Source organism: Python bivittatus, unplaced genomic scaffold, assembly GCF_059951505.1.
Source record: "Python bivittatus isolate LINGU-HERP-01145 unplaced genomic scaffold, Pbiv_v1 ctg000190_np1212, whole genome shotgun sequence".
NCBI lineage: Eukaryota > Metazoa > Chordata > Lepidosauria > Squamata > Pythonidae > Python > Python bivittatus.
Window position 1 is genome coordinate 20,264,855 of NW_028277042.1, and position 26,579 is coordinate 20,291,433.

The 26,579-nt window shown below is 50.5% G+C and overlaps 2 protein-coding genes across 4 annotated transcripts in view; both read right to left on the bottom strand.

Annotated features, from left to right (window-relative positions):
- Positions 1–4,135, bottom strand: part of KIAA0513 (KIAA0513 ortholog) — a 33,357-nt gene extending 29,222 nt beyond the window's left edge. Inside the window, exon 1 of one of the 2 annotated variants that reach the window (XM_088136194.1) lies at positions 4,083–4,135. The gene's annotated coding sequence lies outside the window, so the exon portion shown is untranslated. Of the gene's footprint in view, positions 1–3,176; positions 3,331–4,082 lie in introns of those variants that run through there. The other variant, XM_088136195.1, reaches the window with a different exon arrangement.
- Positions 4,136–5,904: 1,769 nt separating this feature from the next.
- FBXO31 (F-box protein 31) lies at positions 5,905–26,344 on the bottom strand. Of its 2 annotated transcripts, XM_088136192.1 has the most exons (10): positions 25,859–26,343; positions 19,643–19,714; positions 18,748–18,834; positions 15,831–15,907; positions 13,906–14,073; positions 13,659–13,733; positions 13,344–13,453; positions 11,752–11,905; positions 10,841–11,184; positions 5,905–9,555 (listed from the first exon to the last, which is right to left on the bottom strand). In XM_088136192.1, exons 1-10 carry the CDS (start codon positions 26,199–26,201, stop codon positions 9,333–9,335), a joined length of 1,653 nt encoding a protein of 550 aa, XP_087992318.1. In that variant the 5' UTR covers positions 26,202–26,343; the 3' UTR covers positions 5,905–9,332. The 2 variants fall into 2 exon arrangements, with proteins under 2 accessions (XP_087992318.1, XP_087992319.1); XM_088136193.1 differs by lacking the exon at positions 18,748–18,834 and having other exon boundaries at positions 25,859–26,344.
- Positions 26,345–26,579: the final 235 nt, after the last annotated feature.

The window sequence follows — 26,579 nt, forward strand, 5'->3', positions numbered from 1 at the left end:
CGCTTTCGGATTTCCCATCGCTGATTTTTGAGATTGAGAAAGGCAAATTCAAGCACATCAGGAGGCCTGACAGTTGTGTAACTTATTATTAAAATAGCACAACCTTGCTTTTAGTCACGTGCATAACAGCTTCGTGCTCTGGGCCGTTTAAGGCCTCCTGGTTTACATCACGCTTTGCTAATCCATGACATGCTTTCCTCCTGGTTGCGTGTTGCTGATTGGAGCACATTCTGAAATTAAAGATGTTATCTTTCTTCTTTAGATTTTTTTTATCCTGCCTTTCTTATTTTTATAAATAATTCAAGGTGGCAAACCTACCAAATACTCCTTCCTCCTCCTCTTTTCCCCACAACAACTACCCTGTGAGGTGGGTTGGCCTGAGAGAGAGGAACTGGCCCAAAGTCACCCAGCTGGCTTTCATACCTAAGGCAGGACTAAAACTCAGAGCCTCCTGGTTTCTAGCCTGCTGCCTTCACCACTAGACCAAACTGACTCTGGCATCAAACCCTAAAAAAGACAGTTCAATTTCGCTTTAAAATGTATTCAATAATCCTCACGTGTGTCTGTTGCATGCGTTTAATCATCCGGGACGTAGGCCAACTCAAATAAACTATCATTCTTCCCCATCACTTTCAGTTTTGAAAATCACCTAATTATGCATGAGAATAAGGGTGGGTTTATTTAGTTAGTTTAGTGGTTCGATTTATACCGCTGACCATCTCACAGATGTGACTCTGGGCGGTTTACAGAGTTAAAGAGACACCCAAAAATACAAAAGTAACCAAAATAATAACCACAAAAGACCATTAAATCAATAAAAACAATTACTCCAAAGGTCCATAAAGCTCCCCCTCTCATGGTTTTGAGAAAATTCCTGAAGATAGTTTTATTTCACCCATGTTTCAAGGAAGAAGGTTGATTTATTATGATGGTTGTTTTTATAGATTTGATTTATATGGCTGCATTTAAAATCTTAACCTAGCTCCTCCCTTCTCTAAATGAAAAATCAGTTCACATCAGATTACTTCTAGACTAAGCACTGCAACTCCACCATGCTGTAGGGGACTAGACTGCAATTCCCAAAAAGGTCAGCCAGAATAAATTGGTTTCTCTATAAAGATCCCACTAGATCCCTCGCTGACCCAGGTAACTGGAGTTGGTGGAGGCTTCAGGCCAAGATGAACGGCGCATCTTTATACAAATATGAAATGCAACAGAAACGAGCACCGCAAACGAAGTGCAGAGATCCAGCTAAAACAAGCACCACAAATGAAATGATTTGGCGAAGTGGCCCCCAAACGACAGTCTTGCAACATCACGTCGATTATTAACACCACTCGTGGAAAAGGAGACGCCGCCTTTGCAGTGCGCCCTTTCCCACACGGCAAGCGGAAAGGTTGCTAAACTATTACCAAAATCCAGGACGAGATGTGCAGCTGACGCCATTCCTGCTGAGCTAAAGGCAACAGCGTCACACACAGGGACTCCAAATCCCCAAACTGGAGTTGTCCAACCTTGAGAGTTGCCTGCAGACCCGGGTCTTTGCCACGAACCTGCTTGTGTGAAAAGGCGCAGCCCCAAGCCGAGTGGGTGACCCTGTCCTGCCCGGGATCCCTGGGAAATGGTTTCACGTTAGGAGGATGTGAAGCTGTTCGACAACAGGAGCATTTGCTTAATGGGGAACTGCCGGGACTACGCATTGCTTCACGCTTCACCCCACATCCCTTGGCGACGCACAAAAGCTCGTCCTAGCAAAATCAAACTTTCGGTCCCCCTCTTTTTTTCTGCTGTGCGTGACCTGCAGACTTGACATAACCCAACGCACCAAGGCCAACCCATTCCTCAACGATGCCAAACTGCACTCCTTCAGCGTACATGCCTTTCACCTTCCGGACGCAAAGAGTGAGCCAAGAATGCACCTGGTTCGCTTTGCTTATTAAAACGCTGCACTGTGTATTTTGCCACTTCCCCCCTCTCTCCCCTGTTCTACAAATAGGTGGAGGTTATTAAAAAGTCATTATCGCATTGAAATGAGCGGAGAAGAGAGGTGCTTGCCTCCTTTCACCTCAGTGAAACTGGCCCCACTTAATTATTCAAAACAGCACAACCTAAAACCATTGCCACATAGGGACACTGCCTTTACGAAGACCACCGGGGATCTCTTCATTTTGCAAAATCTCAACCACAGGCTCAAGTGCCCACTGGCTACCGATTTAATACTAACAACAGGACGCCACGCACAGATGGGATCTGAGTAACCTGTGAAACTCACAGCCGCATGCTACCGTGAAAGTCTTTTCAAGTTAAAGTTAAAGACCCTGGTTAGATGTCAGATTCCCCGAAAGAGGAAGGAATGGAGTATCTTCTTCCACTTAAACACCTATTTTTCGACCTGAGCTTCGCAGCTGTTTCCGCAAGATGCTGTGCTGAAAATGAGACCAAGCTGGGAGGGGAAGCTAGATTCACTGCTAAGGGAAACATCTTGCCCCAAAAGGCATATCTGAGTATCCAAGAACTATCACAGATGTCAAAAGCAGGCCTAGAGAGAGAAAGAAGAGAAGGGCTTGGTGGAAGGTCTCCAGATGTGGCAAGTGGCCCTGCAGAGTAGGATTAGTAAGCCTGGACAGAAAGAAGTCTCAAGCAGCTGTTTGTCGGCCTCCCCATTTTAGAATGGGAACTTCCAACTGCTCGAGAGATCCACAGTTCCCTTCCTTAGCAGGCAGGGCCCAGATCAGCTAGGCGGTCTTGCTGACGCAAAGTCCTTCCAAGCTTAAAAACTTACAGGGCAAGGTGTAAATCTTCCACTTGCCTGGTAAATCTCCTGGTGGCCCCCCTCCAAGTCCTAACTCTGAGGCTGCTGAGCTTTTCAAGAGCAGCCAAGGCTGGCTAAGGGCTGCCCCTAGCTGGGCCTCCCATTAAAATGAATATATATTTTTAAAAATCACAGAATCTGCCTTCACCTGAGCCCCCCACCAGCAATTAGGCAATATTTTTTTACCCCACTGTTTTGCATGAATCCGGGCTGCGTGTGAGAATCTCATTCAGTGACTTGAGAAAACTGACCCAGCTGAGATGTGCAAACAGAAACTCTGTACAGTAAATGCTGCCCTCCCTGCCTTTACAAGCTGTAAAAAAAAGCCCCACCCCCAGGAAATGCCTAACTCGGTCCATCTCACCTGATCTCACCTGGAGCACTCCTGCCCAATCAAGCCTCCAAACCAGGCTCCGTTGCGAAGGAGCTTTTGAACCCAAGACGCGCCCCGCCAACTTTTCCTCCTCCTCGGCAGGCGCTGCCTCAGAGCAGGGGCCCTTCGGGTGGCTCCTCTGACAAAGGGAAAGCAGAGGCGCAGCGCTAAAGGAAATGCCCGAAACGAGGGCGAGGAAAAAGCCAGCCGCCGCCGCCGCCGCCGCCGGAATCCCCTTTTCTCCGCCCCCGGCCCCGGCCCCGGTTCTAATGGTGCCGCCAGCCAAGTCCGCCAGCCCGGCCGATAAAGGCGCTCCCCAGGATCAGGGGCGACTCGCGCTCATCGAGAACGATCCAGGGGAAAGGTGACCGCGCAGCAGCCGGGGGCAGGCAGCCTTCCGGGGCACCTGCACCGGCCCGGGTGGGCTGCGTGCACACGAGCGGGGCTCCAGCCCGCCTTCCGGCGCAGCCGCGGGCAGGGCTTGCCCGGGGCTGGCACAGCCGGCCTCCCGGAGCCAGAACGGGCCGGGTTGAGCGCTGAGCCGCCCGCGCGCTCTGGCCATGCCCAGAAGCCGCTCTTCCCGAGGCGCCGGGAAGCTGGTCCGGGGGCCCCGTGCCAGGGCTGAGCTCGCGGGAGAGGGGCCCGCGAGCCAGGAGCCCGCCTGGGGGCGCAGGAGGGAGGGAGGGAGGGAGGAGGGGGCTTTGCACGGGCGCTCCTGCCCGCCCCGCTCCCCTCCTTGGCCGGGGAAGGCCCGGCTGCCCGCCCCGCGGCCAGGGCAGGCGCTCTGCACGCGCCCAGGGGTGCCCTGCCGGCCGGCCGGCCGTGCTTGCAAAGGGGAGTGCGCTCCGGCTCCGGCGCGGCCCCGGGCGCTCGCGCGTGCCGCCACGCCGCCCCTACCTCAGCCGCCTCCTCCAGCTGCTGCCAGCGGAGCCAAGAGGGCGCAGAGGCGGAGCCGCGGCCGGGAGGAAGCACCGCAGCTGCCACGTGGGGCGGCCGGAGGAGGAGCTGGGGAAGCCCGGGCGGGCGGGCCGCTGCGCCCCCGACATCTGGAGCGCCCGCGGCTGCCCCTCCGCGGGGGAGCCCTGCTAGGAAGGACCCCCCCCGCCCGTCACGAGGAAAGCCTGCGGGGAGTCCTGGCCAGGCTCAGCTGTGGGGGTGCGACTGCCCGGCGGTCGTGTGAACAGGCTGGGAACGTTACCGTTGCAACGTGTGCCCGGGGGCGCCCCCTTGGAGATGCCCTCCCGAAGCTAAGGACTTCGGTCGTAACACCCCGATGGAAGGATGGGAAGACATGGGGGTGCAAGGACTGAAACGTGCATGATAACGAAAAGAGAATCCTTATAAAACGAGGTACCGTTGGTACGCGACTCCAGAAAAATTATCTAGAAGGTATAAAGGCACTTCAAGTCTAGGTTGGAAGTGTGGAAAACAGGAAGGGCCATTTCATCATGCCTGGTGGACTTGTAAAAAAACCAGAAAATTTTGGGTTCAAGTACACACCACGATACAAAGAATTTCAAAGATTAATATTCAACTGAAACCAGAATTTTTCCTGCTGGGACTAATGGACAGACAATTCGAAAAGGCCCACGGACGACTGTTTTGGTACACAGTGATCGCAGCGAGGGTGTTATATGCAGAAGGATGGAAAGAGTCTGAAATACCCACAGCGGAGGAATGGCAGAATTTGCAGAGATGGCAGAATTGACTTGCTTTATTTGAGAAAAGACAACTTCATTTGTCAGTGATTGGAAACCCCTTATGGATTTATTTGCTCAAAATGGGGGGGAAATGAATTTGTGATTTATGGGGTTGACGATTAGAAAGGGTCGATTATGGAAAGGAGGGAGCCATGATGTAACCTTAGAGGAAGGATAAAATTCGAATGCCTCTATAACTGCTGTAAAGATCGGAAGCCACTTCTTTGTATCTTCTTTCCTTTTATTCCCTCCCTTGTCTTTTGCTTTCCTTTTTCTTTAAATTTGTATTTTTTTTATTTTGTAAAAAACTTCTTTAATAAAAATTAATTGGGAAAAAAATGAAATAACGCAAAAGATGCTGCTGTGGCTTTTGTGTTCTACCTTCAACCTTTAAATCTGGCTCCAACCAAGCAGCGGCTTCGGATAGATGGACGTCTGGACTCAAGGACCGCCTGGTGGCACTGTCAACGCGAGGACTTTTTTTTTAAAATCCAGTTATTATAAGTAATGATCCCGTTAAAGTAGCAACGCCTTCCTTTTTCATTGCACGATTATAATTTTCTTAGGCTTCTTCCTTTAAATTGGGGCTGCAGAATTTCCACCAAGTTGAGGGGGGCGCTTCAGGCAGGTATTGCCAAAGTGGGCAGAACTTTTAAGTTTTTAATTTTTTAACCATTTCTTTATAGTGGGGCGGTAATAGCCAAATACAGTCTGAGCACACGTATGCAGAAAGATTTGGTTGCCCAGTGAATCATTACACTCGCCCAGATCACCCGAGTGTCCTTAAAAGACGGGTGTGTCACACTAGAAGCGTGAGTGTGGGGTGGAATTAGCAACCAGCTGCCACCTTCCATATCATGCAGCGTCTCTCAAACTTGGCAACTTGAAGAGCTGTGGACTTCAACTCCCAGAATTCCCCAGCCGGCATGAATTAGAATTAGAAACTCTTAAAGTTGCCAAGTTTGGGAAACATGGATCTAACGGAAGGCCGCTCGCAAGCCAAAGTCAGAGGACACAAGCTGCAAATTCACAAAATCTTTTATTGTCATTGTCGGTTATTACCATGACCTGCACCTGGAAACGCTAGTGGAAAAGATGTAAAACTGGAGCTCTCTCCTCCAGGGGGGCAGCTGGGACAGGCGCGGAGAGGAAATCCACTGGGGAGCTGGAATATGGGCCATCGGGCACCACATTCAGCAAGGCCGACGGCGGGGAAGGCAACTGATCTTCCGGCTTACCAATGCCGTATCGCGTCAACGTCCTTTCAGGTGAAGCTGTGTCATACAGGGTGGCAACAGATCCCCCCTGAAAAATTCGAGAATGCACCCCGATCCGGGGAACCCCAACATGCAAGACCCAGGGGAAGGCAGGCCCCCACCGGCGTGCAGGACAAACGGTGGCCGAAAAGTCAGCCACCAGCAGCGGGATGCTGGCTGAGCTGAGAATAGCTTCGTCATGCCCAGCACAGAGAAAACCACTCTTCATGCCACGCAGAAAGTGGCCCATAAAGGAAGTGCCCTCGCAACTAAAATCCAGCCTAAATATAAGCAGCCACATTTCCACGTACCATCTCCTCTTACCCTTTCTCTCTTATTTGTACGTCCCCCCGACATGAAAAAAAAGACAGAACTTATCTTTTTATGTCATACATGAAGTAAGCGAGAAAGGCAGCCCCAGCTGGGCCTGCGAAGGCAGGAGCGTTCTCCATGGCAAAGGGTGGTGGTTTTTTTTTTGTACAATTGGGAAGTGGGGGAGGGAAGGCACAGTCCTCACCCCAAAGAAGAAAGATAAAAACACTGCTTTTGGAGAAACGGTAGAAGAGTCAGGAAAAAAACGAAGTGTGGGGCTGTTTTTATCCATGCATTTATCCACCGTGCCTATTCGTGCACGCTTCCAACAGATAAGCATTGCTGCTGCACCCCAGTCATTTTTCCAGTTGGGAGTTTTATGACTTAACTCTAAGCACGTCAGAAAAAAACAAGGCAGGCCGTCGTTCTGGGGCTAGGCACTTACTTTGCACACCCAAGTCCTCTAGTTACCAAGGCCTCAGAAAACAGGGCTGGGGAAGACCCCTTCTGCCCGCAATCCACGGCCCTGGGTTTAACGGGCCAACGATTCCATTCAGGGCAAGGGCAGCTTGAATCACCACCCCTGGCCACAAGCCAGGACGATCGTATCCCTCGCCGGGCATCGGTCGCAACGCTCCGTGTACTCCTGGCACCGGCGAGCCCCACACAATGGCCCCGCGGGAGGTCCCTAGTGCAAAAGAGCAGCCTGGGAATTCACAAGCGGGGCAGGGAGCCAAGTGGTCCAAAGCCACCCTGCCTCGCTCTTTCCGAAACGCCCTGCCAAACCCTCAGCGTGCATTTTGCTGCTTCTGGTGGATCCGCTCACACAACAGAAGAATCACCGAGTGCCCTTTCTCCTGCCTGTGGTTGTGGGCTCCCAAGGTCTGCTCCACACTTCCTGCCTGCCCAGTCTGTGGACACAGTTGTATGAGAAAAAAAACAGAAGGCAACACCGTGACAAAAGCGAAGTCCCAGTTCTTGCCCCAGAGAACTGCAGGAACTGGCTCCCCCCACAAACACATCAGCTCTTACAGGAAAGAAACAAGCACCGCTGTGGCCCTTCAAATGATTTGGCCTTTGGCCCCCAGCAGCCTTGACAAGGAGGCTCCTACAGCTGACTGAAGATCCCCCTGCCCCTCCCTAACCTGAATGGGCCTTGATCCTCCTCCAGCCTCCCTCTCCTCCTTGCTTGTTACGGGACTGAATTTACGGGTGGCCAGAACGGTTCTGTTCTGCTTAGGAAATAGGGTTTACTCTTCCTGGCAGGGGTTTCACTTCCTCCGGCCAACGGTAAATCTGCCAAGCTACCCTGGTTGTTAACAGAAACGAACACAATCCTTCTGCAGAGCAACCTTAATACTATAATCAAGTGGAGGGCAGTTTTCTCTGCCTTAGCAGCCAGGGAGGGGAAAAAAGGCCACACAGTGAACAGGAGGATCTATGGGGGTAAGAAGTGCTGACGTTGGGGACAATCCAGGACAGCTGGCAGGGAGGTATCCATGATAACCAAGCAACATGGCCAACAGGACATGCACATCCCAGCTAGGGCAGAAACAACAGGGGACAGGGTGAGGAAAATCTACAAGCAAGCCCTTCTTACCGTAACTCCCAAGGGAGGAAAAAAGATATCGAGAGTTTCTGCCTGCCAGACGTTACGCGTGCCACCTCTAGCTTTCGAAGCATTGCCAGTTCTGGGAGTTGAAGTCCACACATCTTAAACTTGCTGAGGTTCAGGAACACTGGTCTAGACTAACATTAAGGGAACCCTGGCCCAGGCCTAGCACCGTACAAGGGTCAACTGCCTCCAGAGAGTGCAAAGTGAGACAGGAGCGCCAGGTGTTCACTGCATTTCATTGCGTGGATCTTGCCCACGTGGGGGTCTGCCAAGGAGACGGGAAGCAAGGAACATCGGATATGTCACAACGTCATTGCACAAATGACCGAAAATATGTGTGACATCGCTGTGGCCTCTACCTATGTTCCTACACAGGGCAGAGAAGGTGGGGCAGGATTCAAGAATAGGTAAGATGAGAACCTAAAGCAGGCTGCCCTTTTCGACTCAGCCATCATCCCCAAATGCCTTAATAAAGGCCTCCCTTTTCTTCCAAAGTACAAACATTGCAAGCGAGCTTTAGGAAGATCCTCTTTTTTACAGAAAAACCTGGGGGTGGCAAAGAAAAGGTGACTGGGGCATTATGCTCCCACAGAGACTCACGGGGCTGGTGACTTTTGGAAGAGGGGGAGATTTTATCCCTTGTATTGCCTAACAGACCTCAGTATTAGTATTAATGCTAATAACAACCCTGTGTAAAAATGCCAAGCGTGCACCATGCTGGTTATGTTACCTTTTAAGAAAAGTTTCCTGGGGCAGCCGTGTTGAACAACTGCTGAATCTCAAGATCCTTAGTAGCCCAATACTATTTAACAGAGAGCCCAAACCAAAAGGGGCTTTCAAAGGAGAAGAGCACATTCTGAAAAGAAACCCGAAGCTACGGAGTCATCTTGCTCGCCCGGGGGGACGGTCAAGTGGTTGCGGCTGGTTTAATATTCTCAAGAGCCTTACAGCTGCTTTGAGGCTATTTACATGGTCTGTGAGAGGCTGGACGTGTTTGCCCCAACTCAGGCCCCAAACTTTCAAGGGAAGGGGGGAAATGAAAACACAAGCATGCAAGCGGCCCTCCCAATATATAAAGCTATATTACAAACTATACATGACATATTGGGAAAGGAACGTTAGCGCACTAAGGAGAAGGTGAATACAATTTGATAAAAAGGCCTTATGGAGAAGGACACGTGGTCCCTCGCTCTGAGGTCGGGCGCCCAGTCCCCCGTGATGGGAGAAGGGATCCTTCCTTCCTCGGGTTCCTGGGTGGCCACCATCATGAAGTCAGTAACTGAATGTTCTTCAGCATCTCATCAAAAGCCTCCTGCGATGGAGCCTCGGCGTTCTGGAAGGAGACCTTGATCCGACTGTAAAGGCTGAAGGACTGCAGCTCCAACCAGATGAAGCCGAAACGGTCGTCATCAAACAAGATGAAGACGCCAGGGGTTCGCTCGGGGCTGGTGAAGCCGTGGCCTGCTATGAGGCCAGTCCCATAGAAGCTACCGGTAGAAGAAGAAAAAGGGCACCATGAGCATTTCCCAAAAATTCCCCAAGACCAGCTGTCCAGTTCCCACACTTGATTCAGATATATAGAAGCAGACATTTCCAAGAAAAGTTAACACGGGTCTCAGTTTAATGCGGGCAGCAGATTAGCCTCCTGGAGCATCAGCAATAAATGCTTAGTCCAAAGGCCCTCACTGACAGTGGTGTGCAGAGTTTCACCTGCCACGACAACCTTTTGCAGAGACAACCGTTTTACATTTTGGCCCACTATTTTAAAAGTTGCTTAGGCCATGCCTCCTGGTTTTGACATGCATTACTAAAATCAAAATAACGATGCAGTCCCCGATTAGTTCTCCAAAGTGGAATTTTAAAGCTTTCCCTCCCTGCTTTGACACACAAAATTAAAACCAAAATATTGCTGGTAGGACTGAAGTGACTAATAAAAAATCTGCCCCAGGAAGGGACCCAGAGAACTGTCAGCTTGACCAACTCCCCAAAACAGAACAGCCTCCCATTATCACAGATCAGGACTTTGGAGTCCTTGGGGTTCTCTGAGCTTGGTTCTTTTCTTGCAAACGTTTCATTACCCGGCTAAGTCACATCTTCAGTGTCAAAATGGGATGGGGTTTGCTCTCTATTTATGTGCTGTGGCCTGCCTTGCCAGTGCTGGTGGGGATGGGGGGTTTGTTTTGCTCCTCTGGGAGTTCCTTGATTAGCATGTTTACTGCTTGATTGTGTGCCTGGTGGTAACCTTTGCTTATCTGGGTGATGACTGCTGGTGAGGCGATCTTCTGGTCTTTTGTCTCTTTTGAATAGTATGTAGATGCTGTTAATCTCTATATGCCTGTTGATGGCTGCCTTGTCTGAATGCCAAGCTTCCAAGAATTCTCTTGCATTTTTGGATTTAGCTTGGTCTAAAATGCTGAGAGTTTCCCAGTTAAAACTATGGTTGAGTCTGTCCATGTGTGGTGAGATTAAGGAGTTCTCATTGTGTCTTCTGACTGCTAGTTGTTGCTCGTGGATGCGCTCTGCTGGTCTTCTGCCTGTCTGTCTTACGTAGTGTTTGTGGCAGTCCTTACACTGTATGTTGTAGATGACTCCTGTCTTTTCTTCTTGTGCTACTGGGTCTTTTGGTTTATTTAAGATATTTTGGAATGAAGATCAGGACTTCTTGGCAGGAGAGGAGAGGAGAGGACAGGACAGGCGTTTAAGGGACTCTCACTGAATATCCCAACCAACCTTATCCACGGGAATCCCCTCGAACGCAACCCTTAACATTACCATGCTCTGCAGGTGCGGGGATAATCCTCGTTTCGGGATGCAATCCCGCCTGGCAGGACAAAAGGACAGGGGGAGGGTGGGGAGCCAGAGGCCGGGGCTTCTTCTGCAGCTCCAGGTGCCTCCAATCCAGCCCCGTCCTGCTGCTGGCCCTCAGCTTCTGGCGCCGACTCCTCCTGGAAGCCTTCCTCCTTCTGCTGCTGCTCCCGCCGCACCTGCTCTCGCACCTCCAGGATGATCCGGGAGAGCTCACTGAAGTTACTCAGGTTTTCAATGTCAGGGAGCTGGATGGGGTGGGCCAAGTCAATCTCGACTGTCTGCTGGCCTGCTGGGATGTTGGGATCACCCTGGCATGAGAAGGAAAAGGAGCAGATGAGGGCTTTGCATTCACAGAAGCGGTCGGCCAGGGCTTGTCCCCTTCTGTCCTTGCAGTTCTCCTAGTCCCCCTCCAGGTAGGGCTCTCCAACCCACCTTCTACTTCTCCCCTTCCCTCTTATCTTGAGCCAGTATATGGAATGGGCAGGAGTAGCCTCCATAGCTTTGAGAAATAGGAGGAAGAGCCACAACCAAGAGCAGACAGATAAAAGGAATCTGAGTCTGGGCCAGAACTGTAACCTGAGAATGCGTCTCAGGCAAGGTCCTCCCTAGTTCACGCACAGATAAAGGGAGGGAGAGGGAAAGCAGATTCAGACTTAGGAGACTCTGTTACTACCACTTCACCAGCTCCCGGCAGCAGATGGAATTTCATATTTGAAACTTGAGATTTACGGTTGATTTTTATATTTTGTGTTGGTATTGCTGTACCCGTCTACAGTCTTGGCAATGTTTGTGAAAAGCAGGATGGAAGCATTACTAAAAAATAATAAATGATGCACGGAGCAAGCAACAGTCAGTCTAGGACTCCAAAGGCTCACCGTGATTTTAGTTCCCTTGGCCTTTTTTCCATGGAAGCTAAGCATGACGATTTCAAGGCCGTGGCTCCCGTAAGTCCCTTTGAAAAGGCCTGGCTGGATAAGATACTCCGGACTGCGTGGAGGGAGGTAAATGCGTCGGTATGTCAAGCAGTTGCTGAAACAGAAAAAGCGATGCAGGTTGACAAACCGTGGGAGGACTGGTCAGAACAATTCATGTCCCCTTATAAATCAGAGAATGTGGTGTGAAGTCAGCTTTCATCAGTTAAGACAAAGATGCCCCAAATTAAAATGTCTAGTCCATTACTCAGAGAGGGACGCAAACTAGCAGAGTCCCTGGTAGACCAAAAGTGGTAAACACAAATTCCTTTGTCCCTCCTGTGGAATTTTACTTTAGTCCTACGTGTGTTGCCCTCTCTCCATTTTCCCTGGTGTCAGACCTGCCCTTCCCTCCCTCTTTCAGTTCTTGCTACAGTGGTACCTCGGGTTACAAACGCCTCTGTTAATGAACTTTTCAGGTTACAACCAGCTCCGGCCGCAAAAATTTACCTCGGTTTGCAAACTCCGCCTCGGGGTACGAACAGGATATGCGGCCATTTTCCCTCCCGTGAAACGGTCCGCGGCCATTTTTCCACCCGACACGTGGTCCGCGGCCATTTTTCCGTCCCTGACACGTGGTCCGCAGCCATTTTTCCACCCCTGGCACGTGGTCCGCGGCCATTTTTCCGTCCCTGACACGTGGTCGTAGGGAGGGGGACTCTCCCTCCAAGCAATAGCCGCCTCCCTGTCCTCCACACCAGAACGGATTAACGGTAATTACATTGAACCTTATGGGGAAATTTCCTTCAGGTTGCGACCAATTTGGGGTGCGACCAGAGTCACGGAACGAATTAAGTTCGTAAACCGAGGTTCCACTGTAATTGGAAAACAACAGTACAGAGCGGTGCTTATTCACAGGATGGTGGACTGTTCCAATGGCAGCTTCTCCTCTTTAGGCAGGCTGCTGTTTAATACTCCAAAGGGGCCTCGTGGCTGAGATATGATGGGAAAGTCCTCTTCTGCTGGGCTTAAATTCCCCAAGTTCAAGGAAGGCTACATTCTCCACCTTCAGAGTAATTCTCCTTTGCCTGGTATTTCCCAGATAGGCATGCTAGTGGGGAATTATGGGAGTTGAAGTCCAGGATTGCTAGAGGACACTGGGGGGAGGCTAGCTCAGGAGGAGGAGGGAGATGGGGTGAAGCAAGGGAGAGAGGAGAGCTCTCAGCTGAGGACTGCAGAGTTCCCCCAGGGGTGTGCAACTGCTGCCTTGTCAAGGGGCCACCAGGGTCCCCTTTGCATCTGCTTGTAAACAGAGAAAACGCTGCTCGGGCATTATCAAGGATGCAGCCACCCTCCAGGCTGGGGGGAGGGTTACAAAAATGGAGGGGGAGAGCCACAGGTTTGGGAAGGAAGGGAGCAGTGTCTTCCTCCTGGAAGACAAGACTGCTTGGGTAACCGACTGGCTGGCTAGCACAATTTACTCTCAAATCAGCATCTTGAATCTCTCTGCTGGCTGCCACCGAGGGAAGAAACCAGATCGCCTCCCTTCCACATACTCGTATTGACTTGTGTAGATGAACTTCATCAAGATGAGCTCCTGCATGTGCTCGTGGAAGATGTCTTCCAGCGTCCGCCCCCATTCTTCTCGTAGCCACGTCCGGAACTCCTGCAAAAATGTCCGGGGCGGGGGTTGGAGGGATGACACAGGTTGAATAATCCACTGTGACCCTGTTGGCACCTCCCATAGGCCCACAACACGCGGCGGGGCTCATGAAACAAGCCAGTGGATGGGCGAATCAGCAGCAGCAGCAGCTATTTGGAGGATGCCAAATTAGGAGGCTGGGCTTGGGGGGTGCCAAGCCAAAACTTACCTCTTGTCTCCCTCCTGACATACGGTGGTGATCTGTCTGGTTGCACTTGGTCGAAAACTCATCCTTCTTCACAATCTGTCAATTTTGGAAAAGTGAGATTGGAAGTCACAAGCCCTAAACTTGTGTGATGAAGCCCCTGACTGGGTTAAGCATCCAGGGCTCTGAAGCCCTTTGAACGGAGGTCAGTGGGGGTTGTGGGCTTTCCTTATGTCAGTGGCCCAGGAGAGGGAGAAGAGGGGGGGCTCACCTGGATATGCCCGCTGTGGGGTCCCTTGTGCCCGTACATACACTCAACCGTGGCACTCCGCCTCTCCATTAGGTGAACCCTAAAGAGGGGCTTCAATCGCATGGGGCCATCCACGTGAGGGTCGTGGGGGGTCAAGTACATCCAGCCGATGATGAACAAGCCGTCAACCTGCCCAGGGCAAAAGAGGGGAGAGTCTGTCACTTGCCTTTCAACCCTTCCCCCCCATTGGGATGGTACCTCTGCCCGAGGCCCGCGCCAGGGCTAACTACCACTTAAGCTGGATCAGCTCCATTTAGTGCACCCGCCCAGCCCTCTCCCACTTCTTAATAGCTTCCATATCCTCAGTTCTTCCTGCAAAGTGACTCTCCTCCTCACCCCCCAGAAAACCTTCCCAACTGTTTAAGCGCCGGAGAGCATCCGTGCTGCCAAGACAGAAGCTCCAGGGAGCCTCAAGCTAATGAAGTGGAACGCTCCTGAAGTTGGCAGCTCTCCACCCAGCAGACATAAAGAAGGGAAAGAAGATCCATTCTAAGAGAGCCAGGCAGGGAAAGCTTCTCCCATCGCTGCAGGAGAGAGACCCAGCCTGAAGGAAGGCATGCCGATGTCCACCCAAGGCAGAAAGTCTTGATGCCCTCCACTTCACCCCATGCAGGGCACGAGGCAGGGGAAAGTCATACAAATGCATGGATGTCAGAGGGACGCATTCTCAGCATTTCCCTTCGCAGTATGTTTGCATCCTTCCCTGGTCCTACCTTCAGGCCTGAGGTAGCCATCTTGGATGGCCCACTGAGGGAGCTCTCTGGGTATGAATGGGAGAGACTATGGACAGGCTGGGAAAGCAGGGGAAGAGAAAGCAGATCTAAACCACCAACAGATTCCAGGCAAGTTAATTGACCCCTTATTGGGGAAATTCCTCTTACAGTTTCCAAGAATCTGCATTTACCCCAGGTGGGCATCAAAGACACTTAGCTGACACCTCTTTAGTTCTTGCTTCTTTGATCTTGCCCAGCTGGGGAAGGCTTGACATCAACCTTGGAAACTGTAAGAAAATGTTCCCGGCCTGATTTACAGCATTAATTAAGATGGATTCTCTTTGAATGACTGAAAATGATTCTTTCCAGTTGCTTTCCAGTTGCCATTTATGGGATAAGTTGACAATTGACTCACATGCTATGTTTGATTGTTTATTCTCCCTTCCATTTCCCATCCTCCGCACAATCTCTTATAGTAAAGATGTCCCTTCTCCTTGTCCTCCTTCAAACACCTTATAAAATCTCCTTCAAACTGAGGTTAAGTTCTGGTAACTTCCTAGAATGAGGCCATGTAGTTTTCTTGGCAACAATATCCAGTAAGTTTGCCACTGACTTCTTCCAGGAAGTTTCTCTGATTTCCCAATCTAGCTTACAACCCTGGGGTTTCTGGTGGCCTCCCCTCTAAAGACTAATAAAATCTGGCCCTGCTTAGCTTTTCAAGATCAGCCAAGATCATCTAGATGCCGCCACGTAGCTGAGCACTTAGGCCTTGACTGACTGATTGACCACATGCCATCAAGTTGTTGTCCACACTTCGTGACCACGTAGATAGAGTTTCTCCATGATGATTAGTCCCTACGCTGGTCCTTCAGCTCTTCCAATGGCACCCCCATCACCATTGTAACTGAGTCTATCCACCTCACTGTCTTCTCTTCCTTCCACCTTTCCCAGCATCAGAGCCTTCTCCAGAGAGCTGGCTCTTCGCATAATGTGTCTGAAGTATGATAAGTAGGATATCCCACTTCAGACACATTATGATTAGGCCTTGACCGAAGCATAAATTCCTCCCAGGACAAGAAAGAGAAAGTCATCTTATGCCCAGAGAAAGGCAGAACAGAAAAGCACGTTCCATACAGCACAGGGGCTCCCTGTCCTTGAGGCTTCTGGACTTACCACCACATTTAGGAGACCCCCATATGGTCCAATGTCTGGTTGCCAGAGTCCCAAAATATGCCGGTACCGGTGAAGCACTAGGAAAATGGAGAACAAGAACAAGGTATCAGATGTGAAGGAATGTCTTAGTAGCCAAACTGAGCACAAAGCATGGGAGGGGCAGTAATACAGCGTCCTGCTTACTTTGCCCACACAAACCAATATTCCCTATCTTGCTGAGGTTGTATACATGGAATAATTGCATGTTTTATACAATTTATTCCACTTCTGCTAATCGTGGGGAGGAATAAGGACCGAAGGGCCATCAGGATTAAAGGCCAAAATAGGCACATCTCTCCTCTTCCTTAATAAGGAGCAGGCATTAGGGTGGATAAGAATAGCAGTGCTGGGGATCCAAATTTATCCAACTTCAACAGCAGGCAGGAATGGACCAGCTGGGCATGCTCACAAGAAATCCCAAAACTAGAGAGGAGCAAGATGGATTCAAGAAAAATCACAACCCAAGACCTCCAACAACCTCAGTGATTCAATAAGAAGCCCTAAATACAGAAGCAATGTTCAAGCCCTCTTACACTGTGCCTTCCTTCCCACCTTTCTTGGCCCCCTATCTGAGGCAGGCTGGCTTGGCTCCATCCATCCTTCGTATCTGTAATGGTCCAATTTGCTATTGTGTTGCTTCTCCCTGATTGCAGGAGAACTAACCCTGACACTACTTAACCTTTGCCTCAAACTTTTTCCTCTGACTAAGCCTTCCCACGTCCTGCAAATCTTTTTATTACGAGAGAGGGAGAGAGAGAGAGAGAGAGAGAGAGAGAGAAGAAACACTCATAAACAGCTACTTGTCTTCCTCCATCCAGGACTTGTCCAACTGGAACACAGGTAACACTCTAAGTAGCCCAGCAAAGAAATCCAATGAAATGAACTTGGTGGCACCACAGAGAACACCTTGGCTAACGTAAGTAGAAGAAAGAATAAAAGCAGCACCTCTGTTGTGGTCCACTATCAACCACCCAACCAAGGAGAAGATGTGGAAGGTATTTTTTCAGAAGCCACCTGCCAATCTTGCAAAGAGGCATCCAGTACTAATGCCAAGGAGTGTATTTATTATCTTGACATCTGCCGGGAGACCGACTCAGCCAGGAATGACCCTTCCAGGAAATTCAAAAGGGACTTTGTTGATAAAAGATAGCATATGGGAATCCTGATCAATGGAGAAGTCTTTAGGAGATAAAGTGAAGACTGGGGGAAGTTTCTGTGTAAGCTAGCATTCTTGAGATGAAGGAAAACTATCACTGAGTGTGGTCAATGTGAACCTTGGGAGTTCAAGAAAGCAAGTAATAGACTTGGAGATAACTAAGGTCCAACATGGAGATGTTAATGGGAAATGGAGCCAAGATGGGTTAGAGTGCCTAAAAATTGCTAAGCACAAATAATTCTAATGAGGGAAAAACAGAAGGCAGCAGAAAAGCCAGTGAGGATGCATAGAAGGCTTAGTAAAAATCTGAAAGTCAGGTGGAAAGACAAGGAAGTGTTCCTACAGGTAGCCTGGATTTGAAGAGATATATTAGGGAATCTAAAGATGAGTTGCACTAGGCAAAGAATGTGATTAACAAAAAGGATTTTCTGTATGTTCAAAATAAAAGAAACAGAAAAGAAACATTACACTGGTTGGTCAGAGAAGATGACAAAAGAATAACAGAGAACTACAGCTCTCGTAGCAGCTTCCCTTTCAAAGTAGCTGGACTGTGAACTGGGCAAATCCCACAAGGTGCCAAATTCAGGGATAGGGACAGGATGCCGAGTAAGGACTCCATACAAGAACTGGGGAATTCAGTGCTGGGAGTTAATGAGAAGAAAAGCGCTCTCCTCGTTTTCTCAATGGCATCACAGAGAACTCCTTGGTGCATCCGGGAGGCGGCTGGAAAGGGCTTCCTGGCAGTGGCCAACACATAAGGACATAGTTCCCTGCTCCACCAGTGCTTTTCCCACAAGGGCCTCCCCGGCTGGCAGGCATAAAAAGCCTGATTGGGCCAGAGGGAGGAAAGACCAGAAGTAGCAGGAGGTTCCCTCACTCCTCAGAAGATAATCTCATTTCCTCCCTGCAGAAAATGATAAGAATCGGACGGGCCGCAGGTAGTATCGTCCTCACCAAACAAGTTCCTACTTCCCAAAAGAATTTCACCTAGCTCACTCATCTCTCATCTTCCCCAGATTGTGCAAGCCAAGATTTTACCCACACACAGCGTATCCTATTAATCTTGTTTTTCCTGGATCTCATCCGCGCTTCTTCTCAGAAAAAGATACTACAGAGGGAACCTGCACTTTTCTGTGACAGGTAAACATATCTGGCCCCAAAAGAACTAACTGCAGTGAATAAAGAGGGTGGCCTGAAGGACAGAGGGAAGTTCCAGTATCAAGGCAACGATCAGATAAATGAAACTTGAGCTCAGGCCAAGAAAATGGTTTGCAAAAATGCTTACGTCGCCCCCCCCCCCCCCGCCCAATTCTCATGAAGATAAAAGAGGGAGGAAGGGAGCACATTCAGACTTGCAAGATTCTGCTCTACAGCTGTTCTAATAAAAGTAGCTTTAGGTCTGCACAGCGTCTGTTTCTGAAGTCAGGTCTACCTGATAGGGCTGACATTAACTCACACTGCCTTATCTGTCCCAGGTTCACATCACTGCTCCCAGCACAGGGCAGCAATGCTAGAGACCCACAGCCTTTCCTGCAGCAATGCACACTTCTAGGGCGATGGTCTTAGAATCGCGTCCACACCGCAATGGATCCCACAGCAGGACAGCTGATGTTCTCAGCCGCAGAACAGCCCGGGGTTTTAACTTTGGGTAATTAAATGGTTAGGCAAGCACACTCCATGCGTACATAGCGCAGAAACCATGTGTCAGTGGAAGGTACATACGGCAGGTGTAAACATCCCTGTATTCCATGTGCTCGTAGTCAGGAAGAATTTTCATAAAACGCCCCGACTTCACTCGTGGGTTTATACCTGAGCAGACACAGCAGGGGGACTGTGAAAACGCCGCTCGCTCTCTTACTGCCAGCTATCACATCGGTTACTTCAAAACTAGGATCCTGCTGGAGAAACTGGGGAATCACTTTGCTAAATCCTCTGAAACAATCTGGACTACCAAGTTTAAAATTCCCTGCTTCCTTCAGGTGAGTTTAGATACAGAAATGGCAATCTGCCAAGCGCTTACGTCTACGACGATCGGCACGAAATGCTAAGCTGTACTACGGTTTGTTCGGTTTGAACTCAGCGAGTGGTGGCAAGTTACCATGTAGCTTTATGTGTGAATCAGACCACTCTGGTTTGTTCAATAAACCATGGTTAAAGTAATCCTGACTTAGCGTTATGTGAGATTTTGTCTGAGGTAGGTGTGCAAATTTCAAATAAAAGTCAACCGACAAGTATCTAATTCGAAGCAATGGATGGGTAGGGGACAATACTTCCAGACTCTTCCACACAGACATATTTTTCCAAGGCCGGAGAGAGTCACGATGACAGGAAAAGTGTTGGTGGAAGAACAGCTGCCGGCCACTAAGCCTGTTCAGCATAAACACTCTTCATGGGCGAAACAGCTGGGCCGAGTGCTGATTGCCGCCCATTCGGAGATGAGGAGGTGACTCAGAGCTATTTCAAATCCTGACCTCTCTGGGAAGAGCACCCCAAGGCACGGTCATCACTCTTCCCTGATATGCCAAATGGTGGCTGTGGACATGCCCTCCCCAAACATTCACTTTTAAGATGCGGTGCAAATTTATTTTCAGAGGCAAAATGCAAGCTTAGGACTTACGTTTGGCATACACATCTCGACAGGATACTCCGGTGATTTCCAGCTTCCGCAGGTTCTCACAGACGCCATATTCTGAAATTAAAGGGAGGAAAATGTGTCACAAAGGATTAAGATGTGTTCTAACGCAATGCCACCTGCTGTCCAGAGCCAACACATGACCTGCCTTGTTCCAGCGGAGCCTTGTGGTCTCCACTTAAAGGACACATAAGTTTTAACCTTGGGCTGATCACACTGACACAGCCTCCAACACATCAAAACCCGCTGTTCCCAAATTTATTTTTCAAGTTGAGGCTACTTAATGCCCACTTCCACACCTCTAAGCCAATGTCACATCTATTTGACATTGCACAGGCAAAAGATGCCAGAAGCCAACAGGGAAGGGCACATCTCTTGGGGAGCACCTGGCAGTGAAGAAAATTTCCTGTAGCACTACAATATAAGGACCGTGCCGCTTGCCCATTTCAAAAGCTTGTTCTGAGAATTCATGATAAAGGACAGGAAATGCCCTTAATGCTTGAAAAGCTGTCACAATTCTGGATGTTACGAGAAAAAACACCCTCCGGTGCATCTGATAAAAATGCAAGGAAGGGGACTTTGCATGAAGAAAAAGGAAGAGGAGAATTTTAAAAATCTCTTTCAGCTGCAGATCACCAGAGGAATTAATTATTTAAGGTGTTCTAAAAAGTGAATGCAGATGGAAATGTATAACTTCGGGTCTTTTCCTCACATTCCTCAATCTAGACAGGTTAAACTTCAGGTCCCAGCATCCCTATCCAGCAACAGAAGATGAATATTCATAAGGAGAGATATCCAAGGAGTTACTGACTGTAGCTCAGGAGATTCTCTATTTAATTTTTACTAGCGTGAACTGGAGCAGCTTATCTTGCTGTCACTTTTGCAGGAAGTGGAATCAGTAGGAAGCAGTGCAACATAAACCCAGAACACTGTGTGCTTGGAGGCAAAAGAGGAGAAGAAGTGTGGCATAGCTGTTAAGACTGAAGATGTTCATCCAGAGACAAACATCTCCAGGTAGAAAACCCTGGGGAGGGGAGCAATGATTATGTAGCCCTCCTGTGCTCCTTGATATATAAATAAAAGTATAAGTGTGCACACATCTGGCAGTTAGTGCTCAAGCTTTTGCTAATGGGAAGAAATGAAATGTCCGTCCTGCTACAAAGGAAGACCAGCCTTATCAGCTGCCAATGAACACCCCACCAAAAGAAGCTTGCTCCCCCAGCACTGAAGTCCAGACGGACCCCAGGGGGATAGCCACAACACCCCTGGGGACAAGGGCACTCTGGCCCAAAGGAAATTCCTTCTTGATAGCCTAAATCAGTCCTTCCCAAACCTGGGTAAATTACCCAAAATTGGGTAAAAGTGGTTTTTCTTTGGGTAACAGCACACAAACACACCATCACAACAGGGACGTTTAAACTGACGTAAGCGAAAAGGACTTTCTGATAAACGTTTGGGAAGCACTGGCCTGCATGAACCTTGAGCTTAGTGTAAACAAAACAATGGTGCACTCAGTGCTCTGGGCATGGTCTGAGATCATGCCCCCATAATCTTTCCAAGGCAGTTTTGGGAGGGGGCCAAACCTGTACATTTAGGCCTGAGGCAAGATCCTTGCACAAAGGAGAAAATAGATCGTTGGGCTGCAGCCTAACACTACCCCAGTTGTTCCCCTCGTGTGCCACCCCCCAAAACTTTCTAAATGTTCATGATTCTGCAAGATCAGTTGTTTGTTGCTGGTTCCCTCTGATGATCTTAAGCCGGTATTCAGACTGGGAGGAAGTCCGCTCACTGCACACCAGTTACTGAAGTCAAAGATCAGGCTGCCTAACATTTAAAAAGCAAGCAAGCAAACAAACAAGAGCTAAGGGGTTATAACAGGGTTAATCAAACAAAAAAGCGGGAGGGTAATTTGCTAATTCAGTCTGAAGCCCATGGAACAGTCATGGGCATCTATTTATAGCCTCCTGCAAAAGTGAATTGCAACCTCTGTGCCTGCAAAGTCATATGAGAGAAAGAATGCAGCTATTTATTCCAGAGCTTCGTAAGACTGAAGGTAAAACTACTGGGGGTGACTAATGAACAGGGATCATAACAAATAGACAAACAGATCTGGAGCTGTCAGCCTAGATGCCGAAATGATGGGGCCATCGTGACTAGGAGTCAACATGTGTTTGATGAATTCCACCAAGCTGAAGCAGAAAGCTCTTTGGGAAGTCTTCCTCTCTCAGCCTCAACCCACGATTTCCTGCTCTCTCTCTTGCAACATTTCTGCAGAGTTAAATATACGCAGGATCATCCAAACATCCAAGAAGTGCCGCTGACCTTAAATACACACCCAAATGGAGGTCCAGGGGTTAAGGTGCTGGACTAGAAGGAGCGAGACCCAGATTCTAGTCCTCCCTTAAGCACAGAAGCCAGCTGGGTGACTTTCCACCAGTCACTCTCTCTGAGCCCTAGACTAGGAAATCAAAAAACACTTAGCGACCAATCCACACTGAACCAGCCTGGAAGATTACAATCCACAGCCTCCAGTGAAGAGGCCTTCATCCTGCAGTAGATTGATTTGGGCTGATAATAAAAATACATGATTTCATATATGCATGCATACACACAGACACAGATTTATAAATAAATACACAAAAGTTCATTTCTGTAGTTATGGTGCTATCTTGTAGGACCAAGGGGGAAAACCCCCCCGGCTGGGACATGAACTGACTGATGGGGAGACAGGAGATGCTCACCATTGTTATTCTCAGCATAGGGAAGAGCGTGTGTGTTCAGGCAAAATTTCCTCTGAGGCCAAGGGCTCTGAGGGCCAGTGTACAATAACAGGGCAGTGAAGGACCGAGAACAGCGGGGCCTTCCTCCCCAGCATTTCTGTCTGTGCCATTACTGCACAACAGTGTGAAGGGAAGACCCTTCCCTAAACCACAGTCTCAGTGGCTACTCTAGACATTGTAGGAGGAGAGAATCTATGGCAACAAAAAAATCAGAAGGGATCTGATAGTGCCTTTTCCAATTAACAAATTTTATTCAAAGGCAGAAGTTTTTCGGAGCTGTAGCTCACTTCATCGGATGCCCATTTGAAGCACTGCAATTGTTAATGGATAAGGTACTTATCCTACATCTGCATAACCAACCTATCTTCCCTTCTTTCTCCCCCACCTCACCCCAATTTAAATCCTCCACCAGCCTAGCTACTCCATGCATCTGATGAAGAGAGCTGCACCTCACAAAAGCTTTTGCCTTTTAATGAAATGTGTTAGTCGGAAAAGGTGCCACCAGACTCCTCCTGATTTTTGTGGCCATTCTAGCGAGTCCGCCATCTCACGCTCAAAGGTACTCCTTAAATGGGAAAAGAAAAAGAGGAGCAGAGGAGCGCCCATCTCTCTCCAGATAGGACAGGCTACCTTATCTAGCTGTAGCACCTTGCAAGCCACGAAGCCGAAACCTGCTATCTCAAGTAAGTTAGGAACCCAAACCAGAAGTTCAGAAAGAAAATTATACAACCACTTGGCTTCTTACAATATTTTGCCTGCTACTTTCTCCAGCAGACACCGATCTCTACTTTAGAGAAGCAGGCACCATTTCCAGTCCCCATCATGAAAGGCACGGGGTTCCCAAAGGGACGTATTACAGGAAAAAAGGTGCTTCATTTAAAGACACTATTTAAAAGAGGTGTGCTTTAAAAAGAGAGCCAGTGTGGTTAAATAGTTAGTATGCTGGATTAGAACAGGGCGGGCAAAAGTTGAAATCCCCATTCAGCCATGACTTTTCCAGGATGACTTTTGACCAATGGCTATTTCTCACTTTAAATAACCTCACAGAATTGTTCTGAGGATAAGTGGGGGGAGAGAGGAATCACGTTCTCCTCTTTGTGCCCTGGAGGAAAGATAAATATGGTTTTAGCAAGAAATGGAGAAACAGTGAATGATGAAGACCAGAGCAAGCTGTTCCTGATCATTCCAGTAGGTACTATAATGTTACCGTTTAGATTTTACATATATATATAGAGAGAGAGAGAGAAAGAGAAGAAAAACTGGCCCACCAGATCTTCAGACAACAATCTGCCAAGAGGGACCAGACAATCAAATTCCTGGCAATTCAAGAAGATACATCTCCCGATAATGCTTTAGCTGTGTGTCCAGGAATGAAACAACCAGACAATTAGATCTAGCTGTAGAAAAGGAGGTCTGCTACAGCCTTCAGCAGACCAAGGCTACATACCCTGTCTTGTTTTCCTCACAATAACCATTATGGACTAAGATGGTGCTGGGCACAAATCACCCCAGGCAAGAAAAGTTAAAGCAGTTTGAAGCACGATGGCGTGAAGCCCCTTGAAAGAGAATTCTGGGCCTCCTCCAATCCACAAGGATGAGTCAGTATCGTCAAATACAGCATCCTCAAACGGAGCTCTCCCGTCAAGGAGCAGTGAGCCCTTGCCAGGGCAGACACCCTTAGTGCATCACGCCAGGCTCTGCCTTGGGCAGACACAGCTGTGCTCAGATGTCCACCCCCAACGTTCTCCCTGGCAAGTTCAAAAGGCATGACTTCATTGCAGGCAGCAGATGCAGCTACAGGGAGAGCAAGTGGAGGGACGGGCCTGCGTTAAGGGGCCAAAGGGCAACGATCCAACTGCAGTGCTGAAGAGGATGGAAATGGGCAGAACACGGATTGCAAGAGGAAAGGCCTTTCCCCCAAATTTGCCTTGGGATTTACGCTTTGGCAGCGCTAGAAAAGAGTGGAAGGATCACGCGTGTGGCCAATATTCAATTATCCTTCACCCCTCATACTAAAGCAGGATTACTACTTCCATGGGGATAATCATGGCATAAACATACAAACTGCTTGGATGAGCTGTTTCACGTACATACCCTTTACTACAGATTCACGCAACTACAGCCCTTCAAAGACTCAATTCATCTTCAGGTTTTGGCTAAGTAGCATTACCAAAATGAGGTGCGACGGTAAGGGGCACCATGATTAAAAAAGTCACTGGCTGAGTTCACGCAACACAGTCAACCGATTAGGCCTTGCATCATTGGTTTTAACCTTTTGGGTGTGGGGCTTAGCACATCGCGACAAGCCACCCATATGACCGTTTCCGATTCAACGATGTGAACCCAGAAAATGGGTTAAATCAATAACTAGGTTAAAGGTACTGTGTGAACTAGCTACTACAAATAGCTCCTGAGCTATTTTTGATGTGGCAGGTCAGAGGTCCGATTATTTTTTGTAACTGGCTTATAATCATACAGCTGTTTCTTGTTCTACGGACGACCAACGGGCTGAAGGAAAAGATTTCCCTGCTGACTTCCTAGAACCTACCCGAAGAACAACCCTATCTTGGTAGAAGGGAGTTTCCTGAACGATTCGAGGTCTCTCCCTCACTGAAATTCACCTGCTCCGCTTCGGCTCCTTCCTGACCTCCCTCCCCTGGCGCAACTGGCAGAGGAGCTGGGCAGCCTCCACGCCCTTCTTTGCAAAGAGCGCGAAGCAGCGTTTGCTGGGGGCAGCTCGCGGGCAGCTCTAGGGCCCCTGCAAAGAACGCCAAAAGCGGAGAAGGGCAAAGCGTGGCGTGGGGTGGGGTGGGGTGGGGTGGGCGCACCGTCCGAGGGCAAGGAGGGCCCGCAGGATCGTCCCCCGTGCTTCTGGCTCACTGCCCCCTCCACAGCCCCCGCAAGGCCGGGCCCCTTCTCTCCCTGGGGCTACCAGAACATGCTCCGGCCTCTAGGAGGGGGCACATCTAAGGCCGGGGTCTTGCCTTCCGCTCCCGGGGAGAGACTGCACGAATCTTGCGCAGGAAGCAACTGCAAGAAACCAACGCCTGCTGCTGCTGCTGCTGCTGCTGCTGCTGCTGCTGCTGCTCCTGCTGCTCCTGCTCCCCCCCCCGGCTCCGCTTCGGGCCGCGCACCTGTCCGCCGCTGTCACTCCGCCGCCGCCGCCGCCGCCTCTCCTGGCTCGGAGGCAACGAAGACGGGCGAGTTTCGCGGCCTTCAGTGGACGCCCGAAGGCGGCCGCGGATTTCAGCCCGCCGAGGAGGGCGGCGACCGGGCGCGGGACGCCGCGGCTCGGCTCGGCTGCCAGAGCCACGGCCTCCAGGACGCGCGGCCCGGCCGCCGTCCCTCTCGCGGCCGCGGCGCGGGGCTCCTTCCCGGGCCCGCGACGAGCTTCGCCCCCGGCCGCGGCGCCGGGACGTACCTTCCTTGCACCGCCGGCGCCAGATGGTGTCGGTGCGGAGGATGCGCCGGAAAGCGCTGCAGACCAGCGCCAGGCTGGGCAGGTCGGTGCCGGGCAGGGAGCCGAAGATCTGCACCAGGAGCTCCGGCGGCAGCTCGAGCAGCGAGAGCGGCGCTCGGCCGGCGCTCGGGCCGCCGCGGGCCGCCCCCTCGCCGGCCCCGCTCTCCGCCGCCCCGCCGTCGCCGCCCTCCTCGGGGTCGGTGTCCGGCTCGCTGCTGTCGCCGGCCGCCCCCTTGCGCTGCGAGCCCCGCCGCCGGCAGCCCCGCGCCGGGCCCACCCCGCACAGCCGCGCGCACACCGCCATGGCCGCCGCCGCGCCGCGTCTCCGCTCAGCGGCTCCCGCCGGCGCAGCGACCCCCGCCCGGCACCCGCCGGGATGCGACAGCGCGGCCAATCGGCGCCCGCCGCTCGGGGAGGCCCCGCCTCCCGCGCGCCTGAGGGCCGCGGCCAGCCGCCAATCGCCGCCCGGCTGCTCGCCCGACCGGCCCGCCTAGCCGGGACGGCGGCGCCCACCGGCTTCTCCCTGCCACGCCCACCAGGAGCCCCGCCCCCTGGGACAGCCGGGGCGCGTTTCCGCGCGGCCGGAGCCCCTTCGCCCCGTGGGCCGCCCCGCCCGCGGCAAGGCTGGAGCTGCCGCCCGGCCGCGTGGGGCGCGGGAGGGGCGGGCGACCTGCGGGGCCCC

Excerpts from the sequence above, each read along its gene's own strand:
- FBXO31 (XM_088136192.1), bottom strand. The coding sequence starts at position 26,201 with ATGGCGGTGTGCGCGCGGCTGTGCGGGGTGGGCCCGGCGCGGGGCTGC. Across the intron at positions 18,835-19,642 it reads TCGAGATGTGTATGCCAAAC|GTATAAACCCACGAGTGAAG; the intron begins GTAAGTCCTAAG and ends GTGTCTGCTCAG. Across the intron at positions 13,734-13,905 it reads CCCACAGCGGGCATATCCAG|ATTGTGAAGAAGGATGAGTT; the intron begins GTGAGCCCCCCC and ends CAAAATTGACAG.